Source organism: Falco naumanni, chromosome 10, assembly GCF_017639655.2.
Source record: "Falco naumanni isolate bFalNau1 chromosome 10, bFalNau1.pat, whole genome shotgun sequence".
Taxonomy (NCBI): domain Eukaryota; kingdom Metazoa; phylum Chordata; class Aves; order Falconiformes; family Falconidae; genus Falco; species Falco naumanni.
In genome coordinates this window covers 14,787,801-14,805,667 of record NC_054063.1, presented here as the reverse complement: position 1 = coordinate 14,805,667, position 17,867 = coordinate 14,787,801, and the positions used below count along the sequence as shown (strand labels likewise).

At 40.9% G+C, this 17,867-nt stretch overlaps 1 protein-coding gene across 2 annotated transcripts in view; it reads left to right on the top strand.

Annotated features, from left to right (window-relative positions):
- LUZP2 (leucine zipper protein 2) overlaps positions 1 to 17,867 on the top strand; it is a 317,377-nt gene that overhangs the window by 109,427 nt on the left and 190,083 nt on the right. For both annotated transcript variants that reach the window (XM_040609740.1, XM_040609739.1), the window contains exon 2: positions 14,474 to 14,859. In XM_040609740.1, the coding sequence (XP_040465674.1) occupies positions 14,798 to 14,859 (62 nt within the window). In that variant the 5' untranslated portion in view covers positions 14,474 to 14,797. The remainder of the gene's footprint in view (positions 1 to 14,473; positions 14,860 to 17,867) is intronic.

Genomic DNA, 17,867 nt, shown 5'->3' with positions numbered 1-17,867 from the left:
CTAATGAATTGATGCTAAAAGAATTGGTGTTAAATATGCTATATCCTGACTAGGAGGAGACAATTTTTAAAGACTCTTCTTCCACAATAACAAACAGTTGTTTCTTATCAGAAAAATTCAGCCTTATTTGATGTACACAAAATAATAATAATAATAATAATAATAAAAAAAAATTAGAAAACCCTCTGGACCCCCCACCAAAAAAACCAAAGCAAACCAAACCAACAACAAAAAAACCCACAAAAAAATAAACAAATAAAACCCCAAATGTAATTTAAATGGAAACAAATCCTTAAAGCAATTTTTACCCTACTTTGAAGTCTGTTGAATGTGATACCCAGAATAAGTCCATTCACTGTGAAATCATTAAGAATGATTCCTGACCTCTCCAGATGTGACTAAAATTTGTTATTCTTTCCTTGTTTTGTTAAAAATGCTATTAAAATTCTGTTTCCTAGCCTTTTCAGTTTTTAAACCAACTAGTCTCACAGAAATGGAAAAATAGCTTTTCTGAGACTTGATTTTTATTTTGTCTGCAAGGTTTATCAAGTAGCTTTCATTTTAGAGAAGTCAAACTTACCCATCTTAATACAATATTTATTAAATAAATTATTTCAAAGTTAAACAATAAAAAATTTTAATGGACCTGTATGTAGATTGTCAAATGACCTTCATATGCATGTATTTTTTCTGTCTTCAGTTTTGAATGAATGCTGACTTCAACAGAGTTCATTTTTGGTATGAGCAGGCAGATTTGCCCTAAGGTGTCTGCTGGATATAAGCGAACCTCAGCTCTGAGATGTTAAAAAAGGGAGTTTTAACATCAGTGCCTGCTGACTGAAACCCTGTTTGTGAAGATGTCCGAACTCCTCTTTTCAATGACCTTGATGAACCTGGGGGCACGTTTGAATTAAGCATCAGTTCCTGTAACCGCAAAATGAAAGAGGTCTCTGAAACCTCGGACTCTTAGTGCTCGGTACGCTGGAGTCTAAATAAACACGACCACATGTGACAGCATCTACAAGTTCTCAAGGAAGACTTGTTTTAGACTGCTAAGGAGAGACATTTGTGATAGCTCCTGAAGAAGAAGCTTCCACAAAAAAATGTTGTTTCAATTCTGCTAATACCAAGTAACGTACTGCAGGTCATTTGTAGGTGGTGAGGGTTGATCCCAGACCTTGTACTTGCATGACTTACCCAACAAGAAGTAGAGAATTGGATTTCCCTTGTACTGTTTTCTTCTCCTCTTCCCTTTCCTCTACCACATACAAGCTTAAATGTTAATTTATGGATTAGAAGATTCAACACTGCTTACTCTGTGGTTAACATAGGGAAGTCCACAAATCCTCGAGTGAGTTGTTTTTCTGTTTTCTGAGATCCTAGAATCGCTTCTTATCATGATGTGGTGCTTGGATCAAGTCTTGTTGCTACCAGAATTACTGCAGTTATATTATTACCTAAAATGTAGGGCTTCGGTGTGGAACGAAGGTAGGCAGTCCAGAGACGTCAAATATTAAATGCATAATTATTGCTGGTTTGGACATTGGAAAAAAAAGAGGTGTTTTATAGAATGAAATAAAACTTATTCTTTTCCCCTGTGATCACATGCTCACAAAATTGCTCATTCCTCTGTACTTTAAACAGCAAACCCATGTGGGCTGCATATATTTGCTAACGGTTTGAATGATGATTTGAATTGGAAGTCTAACCTGCTAAAAGCAGTGTTAACAATGAGGTTAAATTTACTTCATTATTAGTTTAATGAACTTGCTTCTGAATGGGCTGGTTCTTAGATTTAAAAGGGGTTACCTTGAAAATATCTTACAAAGTCTAAATGACCTGCAAAGGGACCTTTGTAGAAGCTTTTACTCAACCCTGAGCTTTAAGCTATAATTTCAGCATTATGGTAGCCAGGATTTTTTTTTTTCCTTTTTTTCTTGTTACTGAAGTTAGTTAGGTGCTATCCTTGGGCAGTTGCATCATTTGCTAAGCTGAATCCAAATGTATCAATGCATTGTAAGCTAGTATTCTAACACTGTTTTGTTATGTGATGCACCTTTTCATTCTTAAAAAAACCCCAGATTATTCTTCCTCTGAGATGCTGTGAAAGTTGAGTTAGATAGGTGATTCTGAGTATTTCTGCTATATGCATACTTGTAAGAGGTAATTATAAATATCCTCTCTCACCTGAAATACATACTTTTAAAGGAAGGTGAATTGCACACTCCTGAGGAAGACACTGCTAGAAACTCTTCCATGCTTTTTACACACATGTCACTCATGTACCTTCATTTGCCATGCAAGCAAGTCTCCCAGGTTTCACCATTCAGAGTGAGTGGATTCCTGCAGTGTTCATAAACGCATGTACCTTGAAGATAGGGAACCAGTCACCCTGAACCTATTATCTCACAAAGGGCTGTTGTTAATGTGTCAGCTTTCAATCAAGCACAGTAATAAGCTGCATGTATCAATTCTATGTATGTGTTTGTGCTGGTGGCAGTTGTAGGTGCAGATATAAAACATTAGGCCCAGCATATTGAAATACTTCACCCTGAGATTGAACACTTTGCCTTCCCATTTTGGAAAGAATGTTTTGCCCTTTGGTAGCTTAAAGATTTGTTGAGAGTTTAGTTAAATGTTAGAGAAACTCTCAACTGGGAGGGAAGGAATGAGAAGGTGGAGTGGGAAAAGCAGGAGAAAAAGTGGGGAAAGGACTGCCAAATCTATTTTCAAGGTTAAAGCGAAATCTTTCTCTGAGGGAAAGAGAAATGTGAATACGAACTGAAGAAGTGTCTCCTCTAAGTTGCTTGTCCCTTCTGCTCAACCAGTACTGTTATCTCAGAACTCTGCTCACACTCATCTTGCATCACGCAGGTCTGCAATGTCAACTAGCTCACAATTATCTTTAAGAAGAGAGTACTGATGTCAGGGGGTTTGTACTTCCTGCATTATTTAGGATGGTATTTATCACACTGTATTTGAGAGCTTAGATTACTACTTGGGAATTCAGTATGTCTGGCTAGTCTTTTGAAGACACAGAAATGCAGTATGTTGTATAGAGTGCAAAAATGTATCATTAACTATTCTAGTAATCTAAAATGGTGCCTCAGTTCAGCAAAAATATGTATACATGTGCATTTGTATGCGTGTATGTATATGTGTAAACATATAAAAATACGTTAAAAAGCTGGCATTTTCTGCACTGCAGTGGTGATGCAATATCTATGTCATGATGTGGTCTGCTTCACAGAGCACTGGACATGAAATTGGGATAGGTAATTTCTACCTCTATCTTTGCCTCAGTTGTAGGTATATTTCACAAATAGAAATTTACCCACTGCAATTGTAAAACACCCTGAAATGAAATGTGTTATATTTTTTCCAACAGTTGTGCCCTTATTCTTTTGAAAGTCTTTTGTGCAAAGTCTTCTGAAGGCTTCAACATTTAGAATTTTAATATTCAACAGCAAGATACGTTAATGATTTGCTTCGTTAAGTGTATTTACAGAAATTTCTCTCTATTAACACATATGCATTGAAAATAACTGAATATAATATATGCAATCTTTTCATGATTCCCTTTTTTTATTACATTTATTTTGAAAGAATGAATATAAAATTAGGACCCCTGCTATAGCAGTTATTACATAAACACACAGTCATAAATGGCTGTATTTCTGCCCTGGCAAGCATAAGCTTGTGTTGTATTTTGCAAAGGTAGACAATTGATTCATTTTCTTCTCTAAACTAGGCAGTGCTATTCCTATTTTATCAGTGCATTTAGCCAAACTTACAAGAACCTGTGTGACAACTAGTGTTTGAAATGCCTTCCAATTTGCACTAGTAGTTCCATTGTTTTCTTCTAACTTGTACTTTTGGTGTATGGTTATTTGTAATAGAGCATATACAATCACCTTACTTCTGCTCATTTAGCTAGGAGTAATTATTTATTTACTAAGATTGTCAATAAATTTAAGCCAAGAAAGGGAAAGCCTTTAATTATAAGAGTGAAAATACATAATGTCTTAAGAGTTTTACACATCTAATGTGTTTATATGGAATGTTTCTATCCAAGGTTTTGAAGTTCTTATATATTAATATTTGATCTCTCTTTAAGTGTACACAGCACTAAAATGTTGGCTGTGCAGTCTAAGAGTAAAAAAAAGTTGCAAACAATTTTCTCCCATTTTTTCATACAAATGTATTATTCTTTTCTTAAGAGGCACATTACTTTGTTAAAGTACATCTCCTCTAAAACCCATACCAAAACAAAAATGCCCAAACTCTTCAAAACAACAGAAAGCTCTAGCCCAAGGTCAGTTAGCTCAATATGAGGGGGGGAAAGGGTGTTTTCTATGTCTTAAGGCAAAAGCAGCCTAAGCACAATCAATTCTGACAAGAATAGCATTTAAGTGCCTTGCCCTTAATTACCGACGGTTGCCTCTCAAAATGCAGGTTTTCCTTTGTCCTACCTGCATTCACCCCTGGGCGTTCCTCTTTGCGGTAATACAGTTTTATCTGTGCTTATCTCAAAATTTAGGCTTGCCATTGCTGCAATCTCTGCTTAAGCACTGCTGCTAACTGCTCCTAAGAGGCCGGCTGTGCCCGAGTGGATCCAGAGCCCCCACACCCCCACCCTGACCTGAGATGGGAAAGTTTGCTCTAAAACCTTTACACTGAGCCCTTGAGGTGTTCCTAGGCTGAACCTGAGCTGTGACAGTCTTTGTAGGGGATTCACACCAGAGCAGGACTAAAGCAGCAGTGCTGGTAAGCATGAAAGCTTCCTAATTGTTCAATCCGTTCTGATCATGATGGAGAAATTATACGAAGAATGACAATGGGGTGTCTGAGTGGTGTAGCTCTACTGTAGCTGCAGATTGCCTGTCCTGGAGACATTAAACTACTTGTGGAGATATTCTCCCGTGCAAGCATGATAAAACCCTTGAGATGAAGCCAAGACCTAGCAGTAGGCCTCTGTTTTACCCGACCCCTCAAAAAAGAGGCAGAGCAGTAATAATTCTTTTTTTAATAAAAGTAATAAAAAAAATAAGTAATAAAAAATAATTCTTTAGGTTGCAAAATTTCACAAGTTTTCTTAAGCTCAGTTAGCATCATCAGGCATAACTTACTTTCTTGATGCACCAGTACCTTCCCTTCCGTTCCATCCCGTATGTGTGCACGTAAAAGGAGGATGGAAGAAGGATTAGCTGCTGATACATGACCATGAGGTGCCCGGTAGCCTGGGAAGGTTGGCTTTTTCTGGAACAGAAAATGACAAGCTGACTGCACTTTTTATGACCTGTTTACTATTCTATCATAAGTATCCATGGTAACATGACTGTTCGTTCATGCTGGTATGTAGCAACAAAATAACAATAAATGTTGATTTAAACTAATGTGGTTGAATGGAACTTGCTGCCAGGTGTGCTGAAAAGAAGATACTAGAATTGGAATACAAGGAAGAGGAGTCAGAAATACATTATTTTATTCAGTTTTGGCTACGTATCTTGTCTTTTCTTGTTTTTACCTCCCTCCATCTCAGTCTGCTACTGAAGAATGTAACCAATAATTTAATTTATTAATTCTATATGTAAGCTGTATGATTGTCTCGTTAAGGGTCAATACTAATCTGAAAAAGATTTCCATTCATTTCAAACAGTGAATTTCTGTTTGCTTTGAAGGAGTCCCAAATTACTCCTCAATAAACAGTTGACTGCCACCTTAAACTATGGATACTTGTTTTATGTTTGTGCTGTATAATGTAGTTTCTGGATGCCTTTCATAAGACCAGACAAGCATACAGATGACCAAAATCGTTCTTGTAATGGTGGTGCTCCATTCAGTTGTAGACAAGTTTGGTTGGTTTTGCTGTGGGGGTTTTTAGTTGGTTTTGGTTGTGGTTTTGTTTTGGGTTTTTGTATTGCATAGGAAGATAATTCTTGTTTAAATGTTACTTTCATGTTATTTGCTACCAGGTGAACTTCATTTGTGTCAAGGTATTGACGTGCGGAATTAGACTCTGTAACTCGAAAGTTATAAAGTAGGTATGTTTATTGCGCGCAGATGCACGGGGGATCGCTCCTCCACAAGCGTGCATGCCCGAAGTGACGAACCATCCCACATTTATACAATGAAACAAATGAATATTCAATTAATGCCTATACATATTTGTTACCTAAACCCCGCTTCGTATGTTAATTAGCTTATCAGTCCGTTGCCTGGAATGTGGTGGTCTTGCAGGTTTGTAGGTGATTCATGTTCTTGTGACCATCCCATCTTCTTCAGCAAGGAAACTTAGCACTCCCTCTCTAGATAGCATTGGAATATCTCTCATCCTTTTCTCATTCTCTTTTAAATAGCCCCTTTGTTAGAGAAAGAAGGGCAGGTGTCTCCCCGTCTCCCCTTTGTTAGAGGAAGAAGGGCAGGCGTCTCCTCAAAACTGTAGTTGTCTCCTCAAAGCTGTGTGCCTATGTGACCAGACACCGCACCCATGACCAGTCACCATACCCACATTCCTTGAGCAGACATATACAATCACAATTGATGTCCATTGTCCCCATTTCACACTATTTCTCCATATCAATCCCCCCTTTTCTATCAAACTAAGTAAATTCTTTTACTTAAGCAGTCTTCCGGAATGATATAAAGCATCATACATAAGTGTTACCCTTTTAAACTAAAGCATCATACATAAGTGTTATCCTTTTAAACATTCTCCAAACCCACAAATATAACATAATGGTTAGTATTAAGGAAATTCCTCAACTGATCAATAAGATCACAACGGGGTGTACCATAGTGTTAAGAATTCCTGTTGCAGAAGGTGACCAGCCAAGAGTATCTCACCAATTACGGTTTCCATCTTGTTCTACCTTTTTTAAAACTTTCTTGATCCCCTCTACATCATGATGGATCGTAAGAAGAGTTTCATGTCCCTTTTCTTTGGTTTCTTTCAGTATACGTTGTAAATCTGCATGTTTTAATAGTTCTTTTATACTACTTATATTTAGTAGGAATTATCATCTGTGATAGGGTAAAGTTGGATTTTAAGAATTGATGAGACACTACTGGGGCTGAGTAACTAAAATCGCATCCTGTCATAGTAGTAAAATTACAAATACAATAATTTGAATATTGTGCAGTCTCCTTTACCTCCTCATCTACAGTTATTGTGTTACACTTAGTTCTCAAACACGCACATTCCTTCCTTGCATATATAATTACTGTTTTCAAGTTTGCGTTTGGTTGGGCCTCGAAATGACATATTTTCTGATCTGTATCTAAACAAGTATCCTGGGCCATTATAGTATTGCTTTCACAGAGGAAGCCCTGCTGTTCTCGCATAATACAAGATTCTTAATCTACTGTTTGCCACTTGTCACCTACCTTTCTGGCCCATGTTCTATGTTCAAAAGGATATTTTCCTAGGCATATTATAAAGATGGGCTCGGTTAAGGTAAAATTGTGCCAACATTCCCGTGAATTAAAGCACATGGTTGTATTTAGAAGGGTAAATTCCTTATCTACCTTTCTGACATTAATCAGGGTGTCTCCTGAAATCTTGGTGTTATCTTTTTCATTATATGTTTGACACCCTACTTTTATCCTATCTCCTAATTTTCCCCATAATTGGTCGACTTTGTGTACATCCTCCTAATCCCATTGATTCCTTTGGTATACCTCATTTTCAGAAAAAACCACCATAGCTAGTTTCGTCTTTGAGTCCACCTTTCCCATTATTCCAGTGTGTTTTTTCTGGGCATGATTCCAAGGCCAGTTATCAGGCTCTTGGTTGTAGGCAAGAGAGAGGGTACAAAAACCCACAAATGGTTTAAACCCACTACTGATCATTTTAAGAATCTAAACGTTCCTCATATATACATATAAAATCTGTTTTAATCAAAAATATCTTTGTTTGAGTTGGGGCTTACTGATAACAAGTTGGGCAAGACTGGCCACTGGCTCAGTCCCAGACTCTTTTGTTCTATGTTGTTTGTTGTGGTGCCCTTCCCATATGGTGGATCCACAACCGCTCAGGTTCACTTACTTGCCACCCACATTATTCCCATTTGTCCGAGTAAATTTGAGTTTCAGTTCTTTTTTATCTGGGGTTACTCTCCACGAAGTTGCAGGGGCTTTCTTGATCCGGGTATGGTGAATCCAAGAATTCTGTCCCTCAACCTTGATTGCAGTGTAGGTGGTGAGTAGGACTTGAAAAGGTCCGGTCCACTGTGGTTCCAGGGTTTTATCTGCAGAACACTTAACATATACATAGTCCCCTGGTCGTATATAGTGAACAGGTCCATCCAGACCCCTACTGCGTGTTCCCATCACATGCTTCTCAATTCTTATTAATTGTTTGTTTAGTGCCACCATATAGGAAGTCATTGTTTCTTCACCAATCTGTGAAGACGTCCCCTTTTGTACCCCATAGGGTCGTCCATACAAAATTTCAAATGGGCTAAGCCCCTCTTTTGCTCTTGGTCTAGTTCGAATTCGTGTAAGAGCTAATGGCAAATATTGGGGCCAAGTTAGATTTGTTTCTTGACCTAGCTTGACAATCTGTTGTTTGATTAGATGATTCATCTTTTCCACCTGGCCACTCGATTGTGGTCGGTATGGGGTATGTAATTGCCAATCTATTCCTAGATGGTGGCTGATCTGTTGCATTATTCTGGACACAAAATGTGGTCCTCTATCCGAGGACATTACTGCTGGGACTCCAAACCTAGGTATTATCTCTTGGAGCAGTATTTTGGTCACTTCCCGGGCTTTAGCAGTTCTGCACGGGAAGGCTTCTGGCCAACCTGAAAAGGTATCTGTTAGTACCAATAAATATCGACACCCCCCCTTTTTTAGGAAGTTCCGAGAAATCAATCTGCCAATGTTGCCCTGGAACATTTCCTTTCCCAATTTTTCCCAACTTTGGCCCCTTGGTAATCTTAGGATTAGTCTGGAGACAAAGATCACATTGTTGGGTTACTTGTCTAATAGTAGTATACAAATTTTGTGCTATTATGTTTTTAGTGAGATCCTTATATAGAGCTTCTGCCCCCCAGTGCCTTTTTCTATGTTCTTCCCGAACTACTGACCATACCATGTAGGAAGGAATCACTATTCTCCCATGTGAGATTACAGCTCACCCTTCCTCATTATATGATCCCTCTAGGTCAGAAATCAGTTTGCGATCTTCTTTAGTATAGTCTGGTTTACCTTCTAGAGATATTTGTCCATCGGGTATTAGCGCACCCTCTACCTTGATTGCTTTTCTGGCTGCCTGTTTTGCTTCCCTGTCCGCCAGTTCATTTCCTCTTTCTAATTCTGTGCTCACTTTCTGGTGTGCCTTGATGTGCATAATTGCCACCCTTTCAGGAAGCTGGACCGCATTTAGGAGTTTCAAAATTTCTTCCGCATGTTTGATGATTTTTCCTTGGGAGTTTAACAGTCCCCTTTCTTTCCATATTGCTCCATGAGCATGTACCACTCCAAAGGCATATTTAGAATCAGTCCAAATATTTATAGGTTTTCCCTGAGCTCTCTCCAGAGCTCGAGTAAGGGTTATGATTTCAGCCTTCTGTGCCGAAGTGTCAGCTGGTAGCGGTCCCGATTCTATCACTTCTTCAGAGGTTGTAACAGCATATCCGGAATGTCGTTTTCCGTTCAGCATATAGCTGCTCCCATCCGTGAACCAATGTTCAGCTCCATTAATAGGAACATCCTTGAGATCTGTCCTACTAGAATAAGTGGCTTCGATTGTTTCTAGACAGTCATGATCGACTGATTCGCCAACATTCCCATTAAGAAATGAGGCCGGATTGACGATGTTTGTAGTCACGATCTCAACATCATCTTGTTCCACCATTATGGCCTGGTATTTTAGGAATCTCTGTGGGGAGAGCCAATGCCCCCCTTTTGTTTCAAGGACTGCAGACCCTGTGTGGGATACTAAGACAGTCATTTTCTGGCCCAAGGTAAACTTCCGGGCCTCCTGGATGTTTAGGATGACAGCTGCTACTGCTCTCAGGCAACCAGGCCACCCTTTTGCAGTGGCATCCAGCTGTTTAGAGAAGTATGCCACTGCCCATCTGTATGGTCCCAAATCTTGTGCCAGTATTCCTAATGCCATTCCCTGTTTCTCATGGGAAAATAGGAAAAATGGCTTACTCACATCAGGAAGTCCTAGTGCTGGTGCCGACATCAAGGCTTTCTTCAGTTCATGGAAAGCTCTGTCTGATTCAGCATCCCACTGAAGATCCTTCTGATTAGCTGCTATCAGGGAATATAATGGTTTAACAAGCAAGCCATAATTACATATCCAAAGCCTGCACCATCCTGTCATTCCCAGAAATGTCTGCAGTTCCTTTACAGTTCGTGGTCGGGGGGCTTGGCATATGGCTTCTTTTCGGGCCTTCCCTAGGACCCGTTGTCCGGCACTGATCTCGTACCCTAGGTATGTGACTTGTTGTAACACCACCTGTGCCTTCTTCTTAGAAACCCGATATCCTTGTAGTCCCAGAAAGTTCAGCAGGCTCACAGTCCAAATAATACAAGATTCTTCGGTTCTGGTTGCAATAAGAAGATCGTCTACATATTGTAACACTTTCCCTTCTCCTGACGGTGGTTCCCATAACTCCAAATCCTTTGCTAATTGGTTTCCAAAAATTGTGGGGCTATTTTTAAACCCCTGTGGCAACACCGTCCATGTGAGCTGGGTCTTTCGACCGCTTCTGGGATTTTCCCATTCAAAAGCAAAAATTCTTTGGCTGGCTTCATGGAGAGGGAGGCAAAAGAAGGCATCTTTTAAGTCTAAAACTGTGAACCAAGCTAGGTCAGGTGTCAGGGTGGTTAGTAAGGTATAGGGGTTAGCTACTACAGGATACAGATCCTCTGTTATTTTGTTAATGGCCCTTAAATCCTGAACTATCCTATAAGACCCATCAGGTTTTTTAACTGGGAGGATAGGTGTGTTAAATTCTGACTCACATTCTTTTAGTAGTTTTAATTCTATGAATCGCTCTATATTTGGACGAATTCCTTCCCTATCTTCCCTTTTCAGTGGGTATTGTTTAATTCTTATCGCACCCTGTCCTTCCTTTAATTTTACTATAACAGGTGATGCATTCTTGGCACATCCCGGCATGTCAATTGCCCATACTCCGGGATATACCTGATCAATAATTCTGGTATCAATTTCCCTTTTTATAGGAGTACTGGCCAAAGATAGGCTCATAACCTGTATGTATTGATGATCATTTACCTCCAGAGTAACTTCCCCTTTTTTAAATTTGATTGTTGCCTCCAATTGTTCTAATAAGTCCTTACCAAGAAGGGCCTTTGGGGAATTTGGCATTCTTGTTTGTTTTCTTAGTTTGTACTTTAAAGGTTTCAGGATGTTTTCCTGGTGGCCAGCAGCTCCCACAACTGTAACAAATAATTATTTTTTTACTGAAGTTCAACAAATAAGTTGGTTTCGTATTCACTAAAATTCCACCTCATACCCATTCCCTGCCCTAAAGGGCAGTTAGGGGTCCTGTTGTACTGCAAATGCTGCAGCAATTGGGGTGACATTGTCAGGTCCTTCTGCTCAATTGTCAGCAACAGCAATCCCCTCCTCCCCACCATCAGGAGGATTCGGGGCAGGAGATGCTGTTCCTGCTCTGCAGGTTACACAGGCCTGCCTCTGCAGCAGCATTTCTGCTTTAACTCTTTCTTACCCTGAATGCAAACCTGCTACTTGTTGCTTTAAGTCTGTGCCATTACATATCAGCCTTCGCAGGCAAACAGCAAACACCCTGCCGTGCATCCAGCGTGACTCAGTCGCACCTTCGAGGGGGTACGGGGGTTTGTACAAACTCACCCCAATACTTTAACACTTTCACAAGGTCTTTGATTCTCCACCCACCCCCGCCTCAGGTTTTACATACATTAGTACAAGTTTTTATCTCACAACGTGTTTCATTCTAGTTGCTCCACAGAAGGAACCGCAACCTGAGCTTTTAACACAAAAATTTCAACAAGAACATCTTTCTAGTTTAGGTCTTAGGGGTTTTTCCTATCCTTTTCTAGAGCCATAATCAAAGATCAGGTGATGTTAATCCCTCACTCTTTCTAGTGTTAGTACCATAGGATCCCGAGGGGGTACTAATCCACAGTCCTTTTGCCACTCAGGTTTGTCCTGGAGGACGAAGAACATGTCTGTATACGATACTTCGTCCCATTTTCCCTCTCTCCTCAGAAACAACATTAATTGCAGGAGAGTGTTATAATCTAACGTTCCTCCCTCCTGAGGCCATTTCGCATCACTCCAATTTATACAAAAGCCACCACTGATTACAATATTTAATCAATTTCCTTCTATTTTCGGTACCACCATGTCCTACGATATCACTCCAATGTTTTAATATACAACCCAAGGGCGATTTTTCACAGGGCTTACTCCTTCCATTTCCCATTTTACAATTTTAATTACTTTGTTTTTCTCCGGCCGCCTTAGCCACCCAAGGTCGGAAACGCGGATAGAGCTCCTCACTCGTATTGCACTCAAACGCGTGTCTCAAGCACTCTTGCACTCACACTCAGTCAAAATAATTAAGCCATACACGGAAAATCAAAATGCGCATCTCAATCACACCATTCACACTCTCCGGGCAGCCCGCAGTCACACAAGCAGTATGTTATACGGTACCGTGCACTTATGTACAACTTTTAGGAACACTTGACAGTTCACAAAGTATGCATTTCAATGAACAATTGCCAAAAAACAAACAACAAACAAAAAAACACATTTTTCCTGGTCTTAAGCAGAGTGTTAAGTTTTCCGCTATTTGCCACGAATTACCAGAATATTATTATTTTTCAATATACATTTCATAACTCCGAGTTTTGAACATGTAACAAGACAACACATAGAACAAACAAGACACAGAGCGCTATTTCAGTTGTTATATTCTAGGAATTCCCCAATTCTTAAGACAACCCAATGGAAGTTTTTAGCTTCCCCCTTTTTCTTTTTCCTACGCAAAAGTTTCCCTTTTACTTTTGCTAAGAGGTCCCTCTTGTTCCTGTGAGGTTCCGCCTTATTCCGTCCCGCCCCCCGCTTTCCGTCACGAGGCCTCCGGGCTTTTAGGAATGGCAGTCACCTCGGGTTTGCTCGATCTGCCCTCAAGATCGCTAGCGGCCACCCCTCGGTCAGCAAACCCCCTCCCAAGGTACCTTTCCTCCTGGGGACTGCGCTGCGCGCCGGACGTCTCCGTGCGTCTCACCAGCCGCCCCGTTACTGAACATACCGTTTTATCCGCGGATCCAGGGGTTCTCTTCTGCTCCCGGGGGAACAGCTGAGAAGAGGAGGCTCCTCCGAGGAAATCTCCCGGGGCGCGCCTAGGAGCGTCCGCTCCGCAGCTGGTCCCTCGGCCGAGCAGAAATCCTCCTGCCTGGCTCGCCAAAACTGACGTGCGGAATTAGACTCTGTAACTCGAAAGTTATAAAGTAGGTATGTTTATTGCGCGCAGATGCACGGGGGATCGCTCCTCCACAAGCGTGCATGCCCGAAGTGACGAACCATCCCACATTTATACAATGAAACAAATGAATATTCAATTAATGCCTATACATATTTGTTACCTAAACCCCGCTTCGTATGTTAATTAGCTTATCAGTCCGTTGCCTGGAATGTGGTGGTCTTGCAGGTTTGTAGGTGATTCATGTTCTTGTGACCATCCCATCTTCTTCAGCAAGGAAACTTAGCACTCCCTCTCTAGATAGCATTGGAATATCTCTCATCCTTTTCTCATTCTCTTTTAAATAGCCCCTTTGTTAGAGAAAGAAGGGCAGGTGTCTCCCCGTCTCCCCTTTGTTAGAGGAAGAAGGGCAGGCGTCTCCTCAAAACTGTAGTTGTCTCCTCAAAGCTGTGTGCCTATGTGACCAGACACCGCACCCATGACCAGTCACCATACCCACATTCCTTGAGCAGACATATACAATCACAATTGATGTCCATTGTCCCCATTTCACACTATTTCTCCATATCAGTATAGTTAGAGTCTGAAAACATCTTTAATGCTGGTTTATTTAAATCAGGATTAGGATCAGGTGAAGTACCAGCACACAAAGCAGGAAAATGGTCTTACTGCTCTGTAGGTGTTATCAGCTGCTTCAGGTGGTGAGGGGCTTTTAGAGATGACATCAATGTTTCTAAATACCATTTTGGAAACTGTTTCTGCTCTTACCTTCAACCTGACGTCGTGCTGGGGTGAACACATACCTGACTGAAGCAGTAACTTGTGAATTCTGGCTTTGCAGAATCCCCCCCTCCCCAGGTGCGGTGGCAGGGTGCTCTGGAACTTGGCACGCACTTGAAACAATTCCTGCCTCTATAGCACCTCTCTTGTCTGGGTTGGCTTCAAATAAAGACACTAATTGGAAAACACTGGTGGTATTTTCACTGTAGTTTTCTTTTTTTTTCTCTTTCTTGCAGGCAGCCCCCGGGCCCCGCCGCGCTGCGCCCAGCCCCTCCGCACATCCTTCAGGACGCGGCTGCAGCCGGTGACCGCAGGGCTCGCAGGCGGCCGGGCTGTGGGCTGGCGGCAGCAGCTCGCTGTGCTTCGTGACATCATTCCTGGAGCTCAGATCCCCTTCGGAGCGCCTTCCCGGCCGGGTCTGGGGGTCTGCCCGCTCTGGCGGAGCGAGGACCCTCCCGCAGAGGGGCGGGCAGCTCCCCGGGCGGGGCGAGGCGCAGGGCTGGAGGGGAGAGTCGGGGGACGAGCATCCTGAGCGGCGGAACGAGCGGAGAAGCTCCACTATGAAATTCATCTCTGCCTGTTACTTGCTGCCTCTCTTTCCTGCGCTGGTCTTAAGCTCTAGGTGAGTACCGACAGCGTTTTTTGCTTAGAGTTCTCCTGGTTTGGTTGCTTTTTCAGATTCGGTACTCAAATAACACAGATTTTAGCTTTTACTGGGGTGCTAAGTTTAGAGCAGATACCTTCTCTGATCGTTAACCCTCCCCCTCCAGATCCTCTGAAAGATTCTGAGTCTTCTCTTGGTGTTTCTCGGATTTATTTTTTCTTTTATGATGTAAAAGAGCTACTCCTGTATAACTTGACCCACAGCTGGTGTGATGTAACGAGACTGTACAAATACCAGCTTCATCTATACAGCAGCAAATCCAGATAGCCTCTGTTTCGTTGGAAATAAGGAAGCCAAACAGCTGAAATTGAGAACATGCTGACGTTTTCCCTTATAGAGTGCAAAAAATATAAACACTTGAAAAATCTCTCAGTTTGGCTTTGTATACCTGAACATGGACCGAGGGCTTACCGTCGCTTACCGTGAAATGCAGGTGAGATGTTGCAGTCTTATCTCAATGCCAGGAAACATGTTAAAAAGTTACTGCAATCTACAAACATTCCTTTCCGTGCAACTGTAATAAATCACTGAGAAAATATGAACAGAAATCTATTGCAGCTTAAAAATAAAACCTGTTCTGACCGTGCAATGTTGTGATAAGATAATGTGTACTGCTCAGACGCTCAGAGATAGTTAAATTCCCCTTGCTGTGCATGTAACGTGTTCAGCACAGAAAAGATAAAGCTGAGAGACTATCCCGTTGTCTTGATGGACAGAGATGGAAAGTTAGTGTGGGGTACAGAGCACTGCATGTAACGTGTGACAATGTTATCAGTTCAGGCTTCTTAACGTCCAGTTCCTTATCAGAAAATCCAACCTAAATTGTGACTGTGGTCTTTTTTTGCTGTTAGAAGTTTATAGGATACTTACTGTAAGTCCACAAAGCATGTTATCAGAGGATCTATCTTGTACATTTATCAGGGAAATGTGTCTTTTGCTGTTAAATCAGTATCACAGCAGTTCTTTGCAGAAGCACTGCATGTTTTAAGCCTTAATAGTTTACTGAGACTAAAAAAAAAAAAAAAGGGGGGGGGGGGGTATGGCTGCTAAGTACTCCAAGTGAGGTATAGCAAGGGCACATCTCTGTACATACTCAGCCACAGGCAGGTAAAAACTCTGACAATCTGAGTGGGAAAAGGCCTGAGTGCAAGATATTCCTGAGAAATCGGGATTATCAAAATGCTTCAATTAATTACTTCATGCTTTTGGAAGGGGTTGCTATTAGCAAGGGAGGGTACTTTTTTTTTTTTTTTTGGTTACTCTTCTGATTTAGGCACTCTGCAGTCCATATGAACTACTCCAATGCTCTCTGAAATAAAACACTTGGAGGAAAATTTTTATGTATTGTGATTCAATAATTATCCCTTCTGAGTTAAGAAGGGGTCTAAAGAGACATTCAGTAGCAGTCAAGTGTGAAGCTTCTTGTCAATTCGGATTAATAATTTTACACTCACTTAAGAGTGATGCATTCTTTGCTAAATTATGCCAGAGTTAAAAAGGGGAGGAAGCACCAAGCCAGCTTTTGCAGATGCAGGTTTGTATCTTGCATGATCTTGTGCAGATTAAACTGTAGTGGAAAGACATAGGGAAAACTATTCTAAATTTTCATACTTTCTTATTTTTATGAAGTGTCTTACAAACTATTTGAACATTCAGGGGACCAAACTTGGACAAGGTGTCTAGTGTAAAGCCCTAAAACCAGGTCCTTGTCTTCTTGAGAAAATATGACCTGTATGAAAAATGGACTGTAGCACACTCTTGAGAATCGTAAAAAAAAAATCAAGTCCCTCCCCATCTTTCAGAAAATAGTTGGAAAGAATATGAAGAAGTTGAAGTTGGTATGTGAATACTAATTATGAACGGTCTGACTCCGAGGAGTGAGTACACTTTCATAAGAGTATAACTGTGTGGCACGTGATGATTTATGTTCTTATGTAATTGAGGGATGAAAATGATCAATGTGAGAGAAATTCCAGTTAAAATTCCACCCAAGTACAATACGTGTTGCAAAGTGAAGTTTTGCTTTTGATGCCAGATTGGTCATCCTGTCAAAAAAGGAGACTGAAACTCTACTATGGAGTTGGAGATTTATAGAAGTCCTGGGCTACTCTGTATAGCAGTTGTATTCAGTCACTTGATTTTTAACTGGCTGTGTAGAACATAAAGTAATTTTTCAACAGCACATGATGGAGGTTTAAAAAATGATACAGTGCTATCAATATGCCATCTACTGGAAAGAGATTATGCTTTAATCTCCTTCAGCAGAAGGCAATTCTGTCTGCGGCAGTTAGTGTTTCTTGTAAACATATGGTTAATTCATTGGTTGGACCCAGAGTAGGTTTGCAGGACTAGGTGTGTTTGCAGAAAGCAGGGTCTAATATCCTGCTGTGTGAAATTGCTTAGCTAAGGCAAAGCACCAGCCTTGCAGGGCAGAAAGTTTTCCATCCTGAGGATTTATGTGGTGGTTTGGTTTTTTTTCTTTTTTAAAGTTTGTACAGAAGCACAGTATCTCCATTTCATAGATTGGTGCTGAAATCAGTCAGCCCAGGACTTGCTGCCAAGGTGGGCAGCTGCTGCTTTTTGTTCCTTGTCACAAGGTGATGCCATCTTCTTTGCGTCAAGTCACGGGGAATAGTTTTGGAAGACCTCAGCATGCTTTCAAGCCTCGTTGTAAACCAATCTGAACTGAGTTCAACTATGTTAATGAAGCATGTAGTCTTTTCATATTTTATAGTGTTGTTGCAAAGGGGACAACCTACAGATATCAATTCTAAGATTGTGTTCATGATTGACTTTTGATTTCAGAACCCTCTGTAGCTAACTTCTCAGCATGGTCTAAAATCATATGCATGAACCAAATCCTATCAAATGGCAGAAAGTTCATGTTTTTGACATGAATGATGTTTTTTTGTATCACCTAAACACAGTTTTGGTGCAGCTTTGAGACACAATGGTGACTCTCGACC